At 41.4% G+C, this 19666-nt stretch overlaps 1 protein-coding gene across 1 annotated transcript; it reads right to left on the bottom strand.

The window, feature by feature from the left end:
- Nucleotides 1–1095: 1095 nt before the first annotated feature.
- On the bottom strand, nucleotides 1096–19184 carry lingo4b (leucine rich repeat and Ig domain containing 4b). Its single transcript, XM_021559194.3, has 3 exons — nucleotides 18626–19184; nucleotides 4412–4529; nucleotides 1096–4285 (listed from the first exon to the last, which is right to left on the bottom strand). Exon 3 carries the CDS (start codon nucleotides 4271–4273, stop codon nucleotides 2432–2434), a length of 1842 nt encoding a protein of 613 aa, XP_021414869.3. The 5' UTR covers nucleotides 4274–4285; nucleotides 4412–4529; nucleotides 18626–19184; the 3' UTR covers nucleotides 1096–2431.
- Between the last annotated feature and the right edge of the window lie 482 nt (nucleotides 19185–19666).

Raw genomic sequence — 19666 nt, 5'->3', positions numbered from 1 at the left:
GGCGTTTTAGCACCACTCAGTGGCCAGCATCTGGCCAGATAATGGGAACACAAAGCATCATCGTTATTTTATCACCTGGAATTCAGACACAAGGGTCCCAATTCAATCAATTATAGGTAAAGAAAAACTGCACTGTGGGTTCATTAAAGGTGTTAACCATGTTAGAACTCAGTCACCTGACACGTTCTTTCTCTTGTGGGCATATCTGTGTAAGAGGTGCAATAATACTGTAGACCTGTACTGTAAACCATGAGACCTACTTGAGAGTATATTTTTCTTTGGGAGCCTGTTGTAAACCTAAATAGATTTATACCTACAAAAAATAATGATTTCCTGTCCTCGCTGTCTTTAACATAGGGAGCATTGGATTATGACGCTACAGTAAAACCTTTGGATTCCATTCCATGAGAGGAAATAGTTGCATTAAAACAGATAATATGACAGGCCAGGCCTTGGGTTAGCAGCCACCAGATAGACCTATATAACAGATTGAGACATGCAGAGGTAATCCAAAAGGGTTTAAATCTCTGCTCATGCACGTGATTATCATTTTTTCTAGATTATTCTGGGCAAGGGCAAGAGAGAGAAAATGATTTGCTCTCCACAGAATCCACTTAGAGCTGGTGGGCTTCATATCTGTCTGGACGGGAAATTGTCAGTGGATCGTGGATCTCCTGAGGTTGACCTTCATCCTGTCACCTTCCACTGAACTAATGAAACAATATACAGCAAAACCATAATTTATTATTTCCCCCTTTCCCATCAGAAAATTAAGACTAACAAGGAAGGGTAACAGACAAACACAGCTCTATCAAATAACCATCTGCGTTTGCGCTGAAACAAATCTGTTTATTTTCTCTGCTCTAATCGATTTAAATGATCTGACAACTGAGTCAAAACATTGAGATTAATAACGTACGGTGTCTTATGTAGGGAAGGATGTCTTAGCAATTCTTTAACAATGTACTGTATAGTCATTTAAAATAGAGCCCAACTCAGAACCACTGAGGTTTGTATGTTGTAGCAGACAATCGTTTTTTTGTCATTTCATAAAAGGCTATGGGATATTGCTGAATCAATCCAAGGCAATAAGGCAGGTTAAAATAGGTTTTTAATCATTTCAAAATGCAAAAAGATTATATTTTACAAACAAGATAGCAAAACAACAGACTTAACTATAGATGTGTACATCATTTACATTGTATTGGAATTTTGGTTTGTGTGTACCTACACAACAAGTGTACATGAAAGAAGAGTGGCATATTTAAGTGGCACTAATCCACAGGACTAGATACAGCCATAAAGTAACCTAGAGCATGGAAATGTCCATGACCTACATTTGACATTGTACAAGGTACTGTTCGCCATTACAGTTCATCATTGTTTCTTGAATGGCGAGTGAGATTACTCAGGCACATATTTTCAATACCCTGTGATTGATTAACATTCAGGAAAAATAAACAGTGTGAGGTTACATGAATGTTATACAGTTATATTATCATTGAAGCATTGTTGCTGATTGCAATATCTTACCAAATTATACAGTATAAAAAGAAAATGACTTGCTAAAAATAATATTGAATTCTCTGTATTTGATGTGTGCAAACTATCTTACTTTGTTGTAAAAAAGAAAATGGAAATAGGATTTAAAGCTTAAAAGATTGTTTATAATATGACATGGAATTGATACATTCTCATGTACAGATTAGAATTTCATCACCCGCTGGACACTGTCAAATTCTGATAACTAAATAATACTCCTGTCCCCAAAACAACATGAATTTTCGTAAACTAGAGGCTAGTCAAAAAGTGAGCCATGAAATGTTACTGTACAGTGAAACTGATTTATCTACAGTATTTTAATATAGCCTAGTACAATATTCTATACATCTATTATAACTATATAACTACAGTCATGTGTTTGCATATTATTATAGTTTCATAGAGCCTTAAGCAAATGGTGAGTATGCAGTCTCTGAATGGATCCTATGTGGATAAGCATAAATAGTTATCCTCAGGTCAGAGGGCAATTCTTGCTTGACCTGTATTGGCAAGTTGACACATGATATCCACACTTACTATACATCAGATCCACCAAGCACACCTGATATGAGTGAAATGAACCTTGACACTTTAAGAGCATTCCTTATACACATGAACATGTATAATGTTTCATATCATCATGTTCGATTTGTAGCACTGTAATTGTAATGTTGAATAAATACTGACACCATTTAAATAAACCAGTTTCTAGACAACCACTGTTCATTATTTTCTTCTCCAAGATATTTAGGATGATATGTATAATTTCAGTATGTTATAAGGGTGCACTGAGGATCTAGCTTTTATGAAGGCAGGCAGTGTCCCTGTAGAGCCTTCACCCTCAGGGAGTGACACAGTCAATGTGTCCCAAGTCCTCTCCCACATAACCTTAGATAAGCTTCATGGTGAACTTGCCAGCATCACCTCCACCCCCTCCTCCTCCTCCTCCTCCTACCCCCATTGAGGTACGGGGCACATAGTCGATGGTGGCTGTGTGTTTGATTTGCCCCTTGCTCTGGCTCCAGAAGAACATGAAGACGAAGCAGATAGCCACTGAGCTGAGGAAGGACAGGAAGCCCATGGTGGTGGCGATGATCAGAGTCTTGGCATCAAACGGGTACTGGTTGGCCACCTGGGCAGAGGAGTTGGCAGTAGGGGCGTGTGAGGACTCTATCCAGCCTTCGTCGGTGAAAAAGGGCATGGTGCGGTTACGTGGGAAACCCTTCACATAGAGGCTGACGTACAGGCTGTCGTTGCCAGCTGCGTTGCCCGCTGTGCACCGGTATGTGCCGCTGTCCTGAACCTGGGCATAGCGTACCTCTAGAGTCCCATTGGACAACACCCTGATGCGCCCCGTAGTGGAGAGCGGAATCCGCTGGGCTGACAACCAGGTAAAGGAGGGCATTGGGTCACCGTCCGCCTTGCAGGAGAAGAGCACCGTAGTGCCCTCCTCCACCCTGACCTCCTGGGACCTGCGGTCTACAATTCGGGCCTGCCGGCAGGTGAACAGTCTCGGGAGCTCTTTCTCTGAGAAGTCCCGGAATTCCCGCTCTCGCACCATGTCCGGGGTGGAGCAGGTGGGTTGGCGGCCGTCGAAGTTTAGACGCTGTCGCCGGCGGACCACCCAGAGCAGTCGGCAGTCGCAGGCCAGGGGGTTCCCATCTAGCCGCAGGACCTGCAGATTCCCCACCGAGTGGAAGGCACTCTCCTCCAGCGTGCTGAGCTGGTTGGATGTCACGTTGAGCAGACGGAAGTAAGCCAGCCCCCTGAAGGCCCCTGGCTCGATACGGAGCAGGTTGCCCCCAGCTAGGTGCAGTTCCTGCAGCCGCAACAAGTCCCCCAGCAGGTTACCTTGGATGGCTGTGATGGGGTTGTAGGACAGGTCCAGGTAGCCAAGGTAGACCAGGTGGCGCAGCACCTGGTATGGGACAGCGCTGAGATTGCAGCTGCTGATGACCAGCGAGGTGAGGTTGAGGCCAATCAGGCTGTTGCTGGCCAGGGTGTCCAGCAAGGGCCAGTGGGAGATGACGAGGCTGCGCAGTCGATGCAGGTGGCGGAAGGCATTGTTGGGCAGCGCCGAAATAGTGAGGCGGAACATGCGCAGCCGAGTCAGGCTCTGGAGCTGGGACAGTGCCTCGGTGGGGATGGAGGTCAGGTTGCTGCGGTCCAGATTGAGCTCCTGCAGGTTCTGCAGGCCGGTAAAGGCCCGCTGGGAGATGAACACCAGATCATTCTCCCCAGCCTCCAGCTGGTGCAGGCTCACCAATTCACGGAAGGTGTAGTCCAGAAAGACTAGGATCTCGTTCTCACTCAGGTCCAGGAAGCGCAGGCTGGGCAGTCCGGAGAAGACCCCCACAGAGATGATCTTGAGGCGGTTGCTCCTAATGCACAGGGTCTTGAGGTTCTGCAGGCCCTGGAAAGCCTCCACTTCAATCATGGCGATGACATTGTCACTAATGTCCAGATCCTCTAGCTGGGTCAATCCAAAGAACTGGCGACGACCCAGTGTCTTCAGCTTGTTACGAGATAAGTTAATGCGCTGGGTGCCACTAGCGAAGCCCTGAGACACAGAAGTCAGCTGTTTGTCAGAGCAGTTCACTTCTAAAGTCTCAAGCCGACACACACACCTGGCAGGGCAAGGCCAGGGGAAGTCCCCTGCTGACACACCCAATAATCCACACTGGAGCAAGATGCTCCATGCCCCCCATCGGACAACAGACTCCACAAACATCTTGCCTCCTGCCTAAAAAGGGAAACAAAAAGGACAAGTTATGAACCGATAGCTAAAGAACAGTCATGCTTACTTGCAATGCCATAACAAATGAAAACAAAGGTATGAATATATTTTAGTATTTGTTAAGGAACTTACCGATTTACTATGAGGATGCAGGTTTTCATAACCAGTGGTGGTCAAGTTGGGATCAGACTTGAGTTAAGTCTTCTATAAGAGATGATGTTCTTTAAAAAAACATGTCCTTGCAAATGGCCTAGAGAGACAAGAGAGACAAGAATGAATCTTCCCCCTCCCAAAAAAAACATAAGCAATGATTCTTTGTAGCATTTGTAAATCGTGGATTGCAAATGCTAGATTTATGGACTAAGCATGAGTTTCCAACATTTTGAGATAAACCTAACAAAGTGGTGAATTTGAGTGTGGAATCAAGAGAATAAAAAATGTATTAAAAATTATTATTAACGTCAGAGCATAATTAGGGTACTATTTAGAGCAGATTTCATAGTTACTATCGGCCTACATCTCTGTTTAATACTGATAGCATCTCTACTAATTGATTACCAAATAATAGATCCTTTACCACTTGTACTCTGTACCTTATATCCTCAGTCTAAGCTGCAGGCTAAAAGGTAGTGGTACGGTAATGAAACATACGCCCATGACTGTGCCCCCATCTTGATCTGCACAAAAAAAATCCTCATTAGTGCATCCAGACCTATGCTCACTGATTCTAAAAACCCTGATGAAGGCCAGTTCGGATGAGAGCTGTGCCCCCTGGCCAGACATCTGGATTAGGCAGGCTATCTGGGCAAGGGCCAGTGACACGTGACATGTGACGGCAGATGTGCACACGTAAGCTATACAGGACCAAGTTGAGAAGGTTGAGTAGGGAATAGTCAAACATTCCCATGGAGGCACATCATACATACCCCAAGAAACAAAAAGATTGTCGTAATGTGCAGCCTCATTTTCATTTAATTAAGCAGGACAAGAAATTAGGGAACATTTTCCACTACACTGTATTAAAAGGGATAGTTCAAGATGTTTTTCCTTCTATTTACCCATAGTCAGATGAACTCATGAACACAATGCTAGCAGCTATTGTAGACTTCCAGTCATTGCACTAACGCTAATAAGCAATAGCTCCAGAAACTACCGTTGACTTCCTTTAAACTGCACACAGACACATACATTTTTTCATTTGACTCTGGGTAAGTAGAAAAAAAAGGCTTAATTGACAAAAATCTCTAACTATCCTTAAGTACAAATATATAAAATATGACATACATTTCTGTGATTCAACTACGGTACAAATCCGATTTTGGGAATGCTTTTAAAAAGTTTTAATCCTGATGACGACTAAAGCACAAACTCTTATACCGACACAAATGCCAAAAACATTAGTCGTAACTGCAACTACATGTAGATCTACAGTAGACCTCAAACACTAAAGGGCAACATCGAAATCAACCACATTAAAAGCAGTGTAAAGTACTTAAGTAAAAATACTTTAAAGTGCTACTTAAGTAGTTTTTGGGGTATCTGTACTTTACTTTTTATATTTTTGACTACTTATACTTTTGCTTCACTACATTCCTTAAGAAAACATGTACTTTTTACTCCATACATTTTCCCTGACACCCAAAAGTACTTGTTAAATAATAGTGAAGACATCAAAACTATGAAATAACACATATGGAATCATGCAGTAAGCAAAAAAGTGTTGAACAAATCAAAATCTATTTTATATTTGAGATAATTCAAAGTAGCCACCCTATGCCTTGACAGCTTTGCACACTGTTGGCATTCTCTCAACCAGCATCATGAGGTAGCCACCTGGAATGCATTTAATTTAACAAGTGTGCCTTGTTAAAAGGTCATCTGTGGAATTTCTTTCCTTCTTAATGCGTTTGAGCCAATTAGTTATGTTGTGACAAGGTAGGGGTAGTATACAGAAGATAGCCCTATTTGGTAAAAGACCAAGTCCATATTATGGCAAGAACAGCTCAAATAGGCAAAGAGAAACGACAGTCCATCATTACTTGAGGACATGGTCAGTCAATGCAGAACATTTATTCAAGTGCAGTTGCAAAAACCATCAAGATAAACTGGCTCTCATAAGTACCGCCACAGGAAAGGAAAACCCAGAGTTACCTCTCCTGCAGAGGGTAAGATCATTAAAGTTACCAGCCTCAGAAATTGAAGCCCAAATAAATGCTTAAAAGTTCAAGTAACAAACACATCCAAACATCAACTGTTCAATCAGACCTTCATGGCTGAATTGCTGCAAAGAAACCACTACTAAAAAGGACACCAATAATAAGAAGAGACTTGCTTGGGCCAAGAAACACGAGTAATGGACATTAGACTGGTGGAAATCTGTCCTTTGGTCTGAGTCCAAATTTGAGATTTTTGGCTCAAACCACTAATCGATTACTAATTGATTACCAAATAATACATCCTTTACCACTTTTACTCTGCACCTTATATCCTCAGTCTAAGTTGCAGGCTAAAAGGGATTGGTACAGAAACATACGCCCATGACTGTGCCCCATCTTGATCTAAACAAAAAAAATCTGCTGTGTCTTTGTGAGACAAAGAGTAGGTGAATGGATGATCTCTGCATGTGTGGTTCCCACCATGAAGCATGGAGGAGGTGTGATGGTGTGGTGTTGCTTTGCTGGTGACATTGTCTGTGATTTATTTAGATTTCAAGGCACACTTAACCAGCATGGCTACCACAGCATTCTGCAGTGATACACCATCCCATCTGGTTTGCTCTTAGTGGGACTATCATTTGTTTTTCAACAGGACAGTGACCCAACACACCTCCAGGCTGTGTAAGGGCTATTTGACCAAGAAGGCAAGTGATTGAGCAGTGCATCAGATGACCTGGCCTCCACAATCACCCAACCTCAACCCCAATTGAGATGGTTTGGGATGAGTTGGACTGCAGAATGAAGGAAAAGCAGGCAACAAGTGCTCAGCATATGTGGGAACTCCTTCAAGACTGTTGGAAAAGCATTCCATGTGAAGCTGGTTGAGAGACTGCCAAGAGTGTGCAAAGCTGTCATCAAGACAAAGGGTGTCTACTTTGAAGAATCTAAAATACATCATATATTTTTACTTGTTTTTGGTTACTACATGATTCCATGTGTTATTTCAGTGTTGATGTCTTCACTATTATTCTACAATGTAGCAAATAGTACAAATAAAAAAAAACCCTTGAATGAGTAGGTGTGTCCAAACCTTTGACTGGTACTGTATGTCCATGCATACACCATGAAGTTAGATTGCAGTCAATGGTCATGACCTAAGGACCACAAAGAGACCTGACCACGTCTGTCAAATTAGACAGTATCAGGAATCTAGATTCCACAGTCACACGGTATCATATTCCTCTTTATTTATGCTAAGTACATTCTAACAGGTAAAAATAGTATTCAATTTCAACTATTGTTCCGATTGAAGTAGTTGTTGTCGAGGAAGCTGCTGAATGAAGTCTGTCCTGGGTGGTAAGGGTATTGGGCTTGTTTTGTTGCCTGATTGGCCGATATGATGCAGCCGTAAACCTTTTGCATAACACAAAAACCCAGCCGTCCAAACCTGTGCAGCGGCCAGCTCTTATCTAACAGACAACCACAACACCAAATGCAAACAATATCAAAGCCAACCTGATGTAACATCCACTCAGACAATCCCATGGCAGATCCAGAAACCATGTTTGGTGTTTGGGTTGGTCCCCACTGTTGCTTAATTCTTTCAAACATTTGGACTTTCCCACTCAGCTCTCCCCCATCATCACACAAAACTCATCAAGTCTTCTCAGCTGTCATCGTGTTACATCAAACTGTGGACAGATGTCAGAACATTCTGAGTGTCAAAACAGTGACCTTGCAGTGCGTGCCTAGCTACAGAATCCCCATTACTGACGCTATGGAATCACTTTAGGTAACCAACACACTCAGCACTGTGGCTCAAGAGCCTCCTCCTCATTTTGACATGACTCGCAGCAGAAACGGAGCAAAACAACAACCCCAAACTAAGTTTAATCTGTTTTTTTATGTGATTCATTGTTCTTAAGGGACATCTGCTCTGCAGCCTGCCTAGTATTTCCCAGAGCCTTTGGTCTTTCCTACCTCAAGACATATTTTTTCCCAATCAGCACTGGCAGGAACACTTAAGAGATTATAGGCAAAAAGACCCAATTGAACCGGTGCATGATGTCTAGCTAGGGGCCGCTTTGGATGGGCCACGAGAACAGTCTTATGTTCATTCATTGTATTGAAGTCTGTCCTCAAAACAGACACCCTGGCAGACTTTTCCTCCCCTCCCCACATTGGTCACTCTCTAAATCACATGGGGTTAGAAAGAGAATGCACAATGTAAGCCATGCTACACTTTGACACTTGCTTAAGTGCTATTCTTAGACCAATTAAGATGGCTGAAATGAAACAACAGCACGGACCTGGGGGCCCATGTGTGTGTTACACTCTGTTGAAAGTGTCTCTGTGTGTATATCTGTATGTTTTTATATGCTAGAAAGACATTGTTTATTGCTCCTGGCACCTGCCAGTGTACCAGCCCCTGTGATATGCACCAGAGTTCTACAAGCGTGTATTAAAAGGTTTGTGAGCAGAACAGCTGCTAGGCTGAGGGGGAGAGAATAGCAGTGCTCTTCAGAATGCCAGATTCTTTTTCCATTGGGTCTGCCAGGAAAAGGAGAAAGGGCTTGTAAACAACCTCAAGTCAAGCGAGCCATTTCTGATTCAATCACTTTAAAACATTTTGTAAAGACAAGGTATATCTCAATAATATTGCATGTAGGGAAGCCATAAAGAAGAGTATGTTTGTCTGACTGTAAGCTTGCAACTGTGACAAATATGATTATATTAACTGCGTGACACTGTGCCCACATTTGCAATTACATTTGTTTCATATGGATTAAATGTGTTTTATACAAATGCTTTTTGTGTGTATTTGCAACTTAAATGTCTGTGGGTTTGGGGGAGTTTTTGGTCTTTGTATGGTGGAATGTGTGTTTATGCGTCGGTATGCTTAGGGTTAGGCGTTATGCATTTTGTGTGTGTGTGCTCTGAATATTTTTGTATTTACACTCTCACTCTGTCTCACAGGCAGAGGCAGAAGTGGGTCACTGTGACAGCCCACTTAAATAAATTTGGTTCCAGAGACACTGTTCCGTCGTATTGCAGGGTGCACTATATTATAATTCTTTATCAAGGCAGTCAGTTAAGTCACTGCTCGCACAAAGTGCACTATCTGAAAATTAATAATAGCACAAATAAATGAGAAAAGTTAATTGGTTTCAGTGTAGCACAGATGTGACATGCCAAATGAGGTCGTTTTAGTTAATAGCATGGACAGATTGAATCCATCGAGGTACAATGAGAGAAAGAACAATGTCTGACAGGAGGAGATGGATGGTAAACAAGGATTCCAGCAAGCACTCTTTAAAAAAAGGTACTTGATTCTTCTGAAGGTGGACTTCAGCGGTCAGGAAATGTTCTGCCTATGGGAAACATACCAAGAATAAATAACAGCGGCCAATTATACCATTTGTGGATTACATTGGGCCTCTGTTACAAGGTCTCCTTTAGGCTACACTTTCATTAGAAAGTCCTTCCATTTTCAGCATACCCTCTCTGTTTTCACTATTCCAAAACAGCTTTGAGAGGACAAAGATATCAACCTCTTGAAAGAGAGCCACAACAGTTTGTTACGGGTTGTGTTTTTCACAGAAAAGCAACTACACTACATAATCCTCCACACACACATCACTAGACAGGTGGAGCTTTTTCCCTTTGGCACACTTACCGGGCTGCTTGCTAATCTGATCAGAGCCATCCACAATCCTAACTTGATTCCAATAAAGGTAACCTGCTATGGTGGTGCTAAAGCTATACTGTGGGTCAAATCATGTGGAATGGAAATAAAACTCACATACTGTACTCTCTGGGTACAGCACATACTGGGGTTGTTCTCTCATCCAATAAATGTGATAACCGCGGTTGAGTCTAAAATAATACATCATCAAATAAAGGCTCCAGAGAAACAGAGTCCATTTCCTTGTGACCTCAGAGTAAGTATGCAGGTTTTTGTTTCAAACATGCTTACTTTTGCTCAAATAGATTGGTTGGCAAGTTAACAATGAAGATGTATTATAATGCTGTGATGTTGTGTTTACATCATTGATTATTTTAATAAGTCCTCTGATATGCAGAAACACTACGGAATTTAGTTGAACATAATCCAATTTAAAGGTAGAATGAAAACATGCGTAAACATTAGTCCTAGTCCTTTAGCACCTCTCATAACCACTGCAATGATGAAAATAAGTAATTTGCTGGTTTGACATGAGCCCAAGTGTATTGCCATTTAAATATTCATATTGTGACTAATTATGTATGCATAATGTTTTTGAACAATCGTTCCAAATGGGTATTGTTTGAGGCTAATGATATGGCATTCAAAAAAGAGAACGACAGAAACAATCCTTTGAAACGGTCAACCCAGGACAGAGTTGGTGTGAACAGAATACATTATCCTCCAGAAACAGAGGGGGATACATTAAAAAAATATGATTTGCCTTGTGTAAGTTTAAGAAATATTGCCTAGTGTCTTGTCATTCTGTTACCAAAAACCCACATATCTTTAAGATATTTAAAAACAAAAATTATGAAAGTTCACAGAAGTAACAAGTAAAAGGTAGACCAACCAGTTAGTTCATGATTTTACTGATAACAATTTGGTTCATTATTTATTAAGTGATTAAATGAAGTGATTATTCTGTTACCGAATCAGTGAAAAAAGAATAACCAAAATATCTGTAACAGGCTGACTGCAACTGAATGGCTACAATGGGAATTCATAGTAGTCAGAAACCACAGTTGGGTCACCTGATCCTGTCCTCCCTTCCACTGACATACTGTTATGTTCAGCTCATAACGGTTTTCTTTCTGTCACGTGGTGGTTAAAGCAAGAGTTTGAAAACAATCTGGATAACCCACCTCTTACTGACACCCACCCACTGAGCACTGACCTACACCGGACATCCATGGATGTTGAAAAGTAGTTGAAATTTGGTCCGCCCAAATCTGAACCAATCATAGACGTCTGTTTCACAAGTTTGGACAGCACAGTACAGCCCATCACAGTATAGTACAGTACAGAAAAGTAGGTCAGTGCAATACAGTAATGTACCGTAGACTTCAGTACAGTACAGTAGAGCAAATGTACTGAACTATACTGTACTTTAATGTTGTGTGCTGCACTGTGATGTCTAAACTTGTGACATCTATGGTTGGTACAGATTTGGTCTGGTTTATAGTGATGTATTGTGGGTATAAGCCCAGCTAGCACATAATGTTCTGAAAACAATATGTTTCTTAGAGCTTGATGAGAGTGTGGTTGTCCATTGTGAATGTTCTCAAATTGTTCTTTCCATAAAAAAAACCACAAGAAAATGTTAGTAACGTTAGAGAATGTTTTAAGAATGTTATTTAAAAACATATACATTCCGTTCTACGCATCAACAAAATTCTCTCTATCCTCTATCTTGTTAAGTGTGTTCAGGTCTATTGGCCAGATCTTAATGGAGTCTGTTTGAATAGACTAAAATGAACAGTTTTGTGTGCATAAAAAAACATGTCATGCTACCTCCATCCTGGTGGCGCAGTGGACTAATTCTATGGAAAAATAACAGAAGATTATAGGCTCAATGTGTTCTGTGCTTGGAGTTTCAAAAAGTAACCCAAAATAAAATAGCAGATTATTAAAACTTCTTCAAGATAGGTGGGTCCCCCACGGGACGGTTGAGCTAACGTAGGCTAATGCGATTAGCACAAGATTTTAAGTAACAAGAACATTTCCCAGGACATAGACATATCTGATAGTGGCAGAAAGCTTAAATTCTTGTTAATCTAACTGCACTGTCCAATTTACAGTAGATATTACAGTGAAAGAATACCATGTTTGAGGAGAGTGCACAGTTAGGAACTTTAAAAGTTATTAACACACCTATTAGGCACTTTTGGGCAGCCTTGATACAACATTTTTAACAGAAACACAATAGTACATTGGATCAGTCTAAAACCTTGCACATACACTGCTGCCATCTAGTGGCCAAAATCTAAATTGTACCTGGGCTGGAATAATACATTATGGCCTTTCTCTTGCATTTCAAAGATGGTACAAAAACAATGTTGTTTTTTTCTTTTTCTTTTATCAGCTCTAATGTGTTATATTCTCCTACATTCCTTTCACATTTCCACAAACTTCAAAGTGTTTCCTTTCAAATGGTATCAAGAATATGCATATCCTTGCATCAATGCTTGAGCTACAGGCAGTTAGATGTAAATAGTCCAGTGGCCATTTGATTAATTGTTCAGCTGTCTGATGGCTTGGGGCTAGAAGCTGTTAAGGAGCCTTTTGGTCCTAGACTTGGTGCTCCGGTACAGCTTGCGGAGACCTCCCTTGGCAGAGAAAATAGTCAATGACAATTTTTTGGGGCGTTCCTCTGACATCACCTATTATATAGGTCCTGGATGGCAGGAAGCTTGGCCCCAGTGATGTAATGGGCCGTACGCACTACCCTCTGTTGCGTCTTACGGTCAGATGCCTAGCAGTTGCCATACCAGACGGTGATGCAACGTGTCAGGATGCTCTTGATGGTGTAGCTGTTTGGACCATGATAGTTCGTTGGTGATGTGGACACCAAGGAACTTGAAACTCTCGACCCGCTCCACTACAGCCTCATCGATGTTAATGGGGGCCTGTTCAGCCCGCATTTTCCTGTAGTCCACGATCAGCTACTTTGTCTTGCTCACATTGAGGGAGGTTGTTGTCCTGGCACCACACTGCAAGGTTTCTGACCTCCTCCCTATAGGCTGTCTCATCGTTGTTGGTGATCAGGCCTACCACTGTTGTGACGTCAGCAAACTTAATGATGGTGTTGGAGTCGTGCTTGGCCACGCAGTCGTGGGTGAACAGAGAGTACAGGAGGGGACTAAGTACACACCCCTGACGGGCCCCAGTGTTGAGGATCAGCGTGGCAGACGTGTTGTTGCCTACCTTTATCACCTGGGGGCGGCCCGTCAGGAAGTCCAGGTTCCAGTTGCAGAGGGAGGTTTTTAGTCCCAGTGTCCTTAGCTTAGTGATGAGCTTCGTGGGCACTATGGTGTTGAACACTGAGCTGTAGTCAATGAACGGCATGCTTGGCAGCGGAGCTCATTCAAATAATAGCCAGTATGCGCATGTGACAAATAAAATTTGATTTGAAATAAAAAAGTTCCCAGAAATGTTTCATACGCACAAAATCTTAATTCTCTGAAATTTTAATTTTGTGCACAAATTTGTTTACATCCCTGTTAGTGAGAGTTTCTCCTTTGCCAACATAATCCATCCACCTGACCGGTGTGGCAAATCAAGAAGCTAATAAACAGCATTGTCCACAGCACAGGTGCACATTGCGCTGGGGACAATAAAAGGCCACTTTAAAATGTGCGGTTTTTGTCACACAACACAATGTCACAGATGTCTCAGGTTGAGGGAGCGTGCAATTGGCATGCTGACTGCAGGAATGTCCACCAAAGCTGTTGCCAGAGATCTGAATGTTCATTTCTCTACCAAAAGCCACCAACAATTTTTGAGAATTTTGAAGTATGTCCAACCAGCCTGACAACCGTATGACGTTGTGTGGGCAAGCAGTTTGCTGATGTCAACGTTGTGAATAGAGTGCCCCATGATGGCGGTGGGGTTATGGTATGGGCAGGCATAAGATACGGACAATGAAAATGATTGCATTTCAAGCCTGGGGCCAATTGTCATGCCATTCATCCGCAGCCATCACCTCATGTTTCAGCATGATAATGCACTGTCCCATGTCGCAAGTATCTGTACACAATTCCTGGAAGTTGAAAATGTCCCAGTTTTTCCATGGCCTGCATACTCAGCAGACATGTCACCCATTGAGCATGTTTGGGATGCTCTGGGTCGGCATTTACAACAGCGTGTTCCAGTTTCCGCCAATAGCCAGCAACTTCGCACAGCCATTGAAGAGGAGTGGAACAACAGGCCACAATCAACAACCTGATCAACTCTATGTGAAGGAGATGTTGCGCTGCATGAGGCAAATGGTGCTCACACCAGATACTAACTGGTTTTCTGATCCACACCCCTATCTTTTTTTAAGGTAGCTGTGACCAACAGATGCATATCTGTATTCCCAGTCATGTGAAATCCATAGGTTAGGGCCTAATGAATTTATTTTAATTGACTGATGTCCTTAAATTCTTTGAAATTGTTGCATGTTGTGTTTATATTTTTGTTCAGTATATATTTAATCTCCGATGTTTATTGAAAACAAATACATTTGCAGAATGAGATCTTGTCCTTCAAATACATTATTACAGATGTTGGTTAGCTAGCTAGCACATTTTTGCCATATTAGCATTGACATGAAATCAGTCAAAACACCTCAAAACAAGACATGGTATCAAGAACAACATTAAACTAGCTGAAACAACTCCCCTCATGGCAGTTTCTTATCATTATTGCTAGCTATCTGGCCATCCAGAATCACAACAACACACTGCCTTCTGCCCCATTAAAGTGTTTGCATTGTTTTTGTGACATCTGCTAACCCGTCTATAGTACAGATCAGGGACCCATGATGTCATTTTGTTACCATTATTCTGTTACCATGTGTTAATCCACTTCACTATAGTTCAATAACCAAAATATATATATATTTTCAAACTCAAGGTGCCATACACTACATGACCAAAAGTATGTGGACACCTGCCTGTCGAACATCTCTTTCCAAAATCATGGGCATTAATATGGAGTTGGTCCCCCTCTTCTGGGAAGTCTTTTCACTAGATGCTTCAGGGACATGCTTCCATTCAGCCACAACAGCATTGAGGTCCGGAACTGATGTTGGCCGACTAGGCCTGGATCACAATCGGTGTTCTAATTCATCCCAAAGGTGTTCGATGGGGTTGATGTCACAGCTCTGTGCAGGCCAGTCAAGTTCTTCAAAACCGATCTAGACAAACCATTTCTGTATGGACCTCGCTTTGTGCACAGGGGCATTGTCATGCTGAAACAGGAAAGGGCCTTCCCCAAACTGTTGCCACAAAGTTGGAAGCACAGAAGCATTTAAAATGTAATTGTATGCTGTAGCGTTAAGATTTCCCTTCACTAGAACTAAGGGGCCTAACCCGAAACATGTAAAACAGCCCCAGACCATTATTCCTCCTCCACCACCACTTTACAGTTGGAACTATGCATTGGGGCAGGTAGCATTCTCCTGGCATCCACCAAACCCAAATACATCTGTCAGACAGGCAGATGGTGAAGCGTGATTCATCACTACAGAGAACGCGTTTCCACTGCTCCACAGTCCAATGGTGGCGAGCTTTACGCCACTCCAGGCAACGCTTGGCATTGCGCATGGTGATCTTAAGCTTGTGTGCAGCTGCTTGCCCATAGAAACCCATTTTATGAAGCTTCCCGCAAACAGTTTTGTGCTAACGTTGCTTTCAGGGGCAGTTTGGAACTCGGTAGTGGGTGTTTCAACTGAGGACAGGCGATTTTTACTCGATACGCGCCTCAGCACTTGGCGGTCCCATTCTTAGAGCTTGTGTGGCCTACCACTTTGCAGCTGAACCGTTGTTGCTTCTAGACATTTCTACTTCCCAAAACAAGCACTTACAGTTGACCGGGGTAGCTCTAGCAGGGCAGAAATTTGACCAACTGACTTGTTGTAAAGGTGGCATCCTATGACGGTGCCATGTTGAAAGTCACTGAGCTCTTCAGTAAGGCCATTCTACTGCCAATGTTTGTCTATGGAGATTGCATGGCTGTGTGCTCGATGTTATACACCTATCGGCAACGGGTGTGGCTGAAATAGCCAAATCCAACTATTTTTAAAGGGGTGTCTACATACTTCTGTGTATACAGCATATCATAGCAGACACCCCATTATTTCTGCAGACATCTTTGAATCTTAACATGGTAACATAAAACACTGATGGAGATTTCACTGTCATTCTGTTACCAAACTTTACATCTGCACTGTTCTTTGAGTAAACTTATTTTTTTTCAATGTTCTGTGGAAATAAAAAGTAGTCCTTGTGCATAGAGTTGTATGGTTTGTTTAATTTTGAAATCAATGTTTTTTGTTTGGCATAATATTAAAGTGTCGTCTCACCACCATTATTTTACTGTTGAATTGCCTTGATGTTAATCCCCTGGACTATAAGAGTCAAATTGGAGCAGAATGGATGAAAGTGTGCAGGGATCTGTGGCGTATTCTTTCGGGTTCAAAAGGCAAGGCCATGCGGATAGAGGGGTCACACTCCCACTTTAAAAATGGGCATATCTTTTTTTATAATTGGGGCACATCTTAAAGGTGCTATATGCAGAAATCGTTCTGCCATTTCCTGGTTGCTAAAATTCTTATAATTTTTGTTTACGTGACAAAACAAGCAATAAATAGAGAATTATTGTACCATCTAAACCTCTGTGAAATATATTTTCAGTAACCAAAAATATTGTGTTTTCAGCTCTTTGAAGCTGGTATACAAAACTGAAAGTAAAAGACGCAAAAACTAAACTTAATGACTTAGTAACTAAACTTAATGACTTAATAACCAAACTTAATGACTTAATAACCCACATAGAACATATCTACCGCTTCTTAGACTTCCTTTCAATGAGAATGATAGATCTATAACCCACATTTCTATGTGAATTTGGTCAGGTCGCCCAGAATGTTATGTATTGCATCTTTAACGATTATATTTATAAATATATATGTATTTTTTAGTGCCGTACTAGTTAGTGCAATACTAACAAGTAATTGTTTAAATATATCTTTAATGCAAAATAATGATTAGTGCTTGATGGAGTCACAGCTGCCCAGCAATGAAATAATGCAGCTTAATTGTAAGCATTTATTGACTCCATGACATCTTAAAAGATATGGCCATTTTTATAGTGGGAGTGTGACTTCGTTACCGCGTGACCTTTAAGGGCTGCAGATGAAGCTAAAAGCTGCAGCTGAGCAACCCGTCAAAATATATTCCCATTCCTGGATTGTTGGGACTGTATAAACAGCCCTGCCTCACAGAACTTTAAAATGAAGAACAAGTACATTCGAAATATTGGCTTTACACTTCGGTAACGATGACCAAGCAAAACAAAGAAGGCACTGATGAAAAATACTTTCTTGCTTGACCCAGATCAGGTCTCGTTAATAATTAAAAGTCAGGATAAATCAGTCCCCTAACAAGGAGACTGAAATACTTCCTGTGCATAAAGCACCTCCTGATTAAAGTGCCTATTTGGCCAGTCACCAAAGCGTACTCTTTGGCACTCAGCTTTGCCAGTCGCACTATATTGTTGTGATATTTGCCTTCTCTCTGGCTGGGAAAAAAAAAGAAAAAAACAATTCTACAGGCTGGATTATTAACATTAGTGTATCTTTCTCTCTCCCTTGATGAATTATAATTGAAATGTTAATTTTAGTTTATCAGGCTACAGATGAAAATGAATTCTGAAATTGAAAATATATGATAAACGTCTAGTTATCTAAATATACATTTTAATGGATATTTATATGATTGGCTCATCCAACTTACATTTACCATGCTCAATCAGGATTGCTTTAAAAATGTTTTTTTTTTTAAATGGTCACCCCCGGAAAAAATTTGCATCATGCATACACTTACATCTGAAGATAACTCAAGTAGTCTAGCCTTTGCTTCTTTCACAATATAGCCTAGCCAACCCAGGTACTGTATTTATGTATATTGATTTATATTCTGTTTTTGTTCCTTCCATATTAGGTTGTGGACCTGTTCAAATGTTGTGTCAAAGGAACAAAATGGAAATGGCAGTCACCATTTTGGCACTTATTGTGGGATTAAAGTCGAAAGCCATGTCAAGACCTCTTTGAGCAGGTCTCTGTCCAGAAGCCCACGTTGACCATAAAACTATTACATGGGGTCTGAATTAGGCTGACCCATAAATCAATCGACGTCAAAGGGCGACAACACAAGTTTGCTCCTGGACGACTGTCTTGCTTGAGTTTCCAGAAACAAACAAGTATGATGTAATTCACAATATGTAACGTTACAAAATATTGTTGCCCACAGGTGCTTAGTTCATATTATTGACAAGTAGCCTACAATGCAGATTGGTAAATCAGTAGCCTAGTTTATGAACTATGCCTGATATAAAAACACAATTGCAAAATCAATTAGGGTTATGGTTACACAATTTAAAATGTACACTGAAAATTGTATACAATGAACGAAAACTCACCAGCTAATGACTTCAATGAAACGTTGATAGTACAACATTTCCATATTTTACCCACAACTCCAAACGTTCGGGTTCCTTCTCGCCTAAGCTTTTCGTTCGGTTGCTGGTTTATTTATCATGTTTTACAAGACTTTAAAACATATGCCTTGAGACCTCACACAATTTAATTCGTCCTCCTTCATTAATTTCTTCTGATTACTGCACCACCCTCGGGGAGTAGTAGGATAATTACGCTACGGAAAATAATTTAGGTCGACTACTTTATTCTCTTCTGACGCTGTTGAAAGCCCGCCTTCTTGCCCCTGCTCGTGCTCTTCTGCGTGGTAGTGATGCTCTTGCTTAAGTCGCAATCGCATCCCACAGACAAATATCACAATTACCTCAAGCGAACTGGAGGAAAGTAGCCTATAGGTGTGAATCAACGAACCAGTCAACGACATGAATGAAACACTTGTCCATGAGGACAGAGAGCAACGGCCAAGTGTGCAACAACGGGTTCATAGTAGGCTACCATTGATGCGCGAATATGGTGGCGAAATCCCTGAGCTCTCAGCATTCTGACAGGATTTGTGATTTTATCCACTAGACTGATTGAGTTCTGGAAATGATCCAGGACAGTACATTACTATCGCGCTAGGTAGGCCAATATTTAGGAATGATGGGCAAATGTGCACTCTGGTCAGCCAATTTTTTGGGACTTAGGCAAGACACCAGCTGGATAGAAAATAAAGAAATATATAGAAATAAAAAACTATAGGGCAATCACAGACTAAATTCATCCCCTTCAGTGTTAAATTGGAGAGTCCATGCCTCAAAGTGTTCATACACATGCATATAATAATGCATGCAATCATTCGTGGATTTGCCTCAATAATCCTCAAAAAACACTATTTGATATTTGAATTGGTACAAAAGCATGTTGGTATGGTTGATTCTAACCTGACATTAAGCATTCCCTTTAGGTTATACAAGAGATTTGTGTTCAAGAAGAATTCTGTCTAGCACCTTATCAAGTGTGGCCAACCTGACAATGCCCTGTGA

The sequence above is a fragment of the Oncorhynchus mykiss genome, chromosome 2 (assembly GCF_057628025.1).
Source record: "Oncorhynchus mykiss isolate SJ-2025 chromosome 2, ASM5762802v1, whole genome shotgun sequence".
NCBI classification, from domain to species: Eukaryota; Metazoa; Chordata; class Actinopteri; order Salmoniformes; family Salmonidae; genus Oncorhynchus; species Oncorhynchus mykiss.
This window is presented reverse-complemented; position numbering and strand designations above follow the sequence as displayed.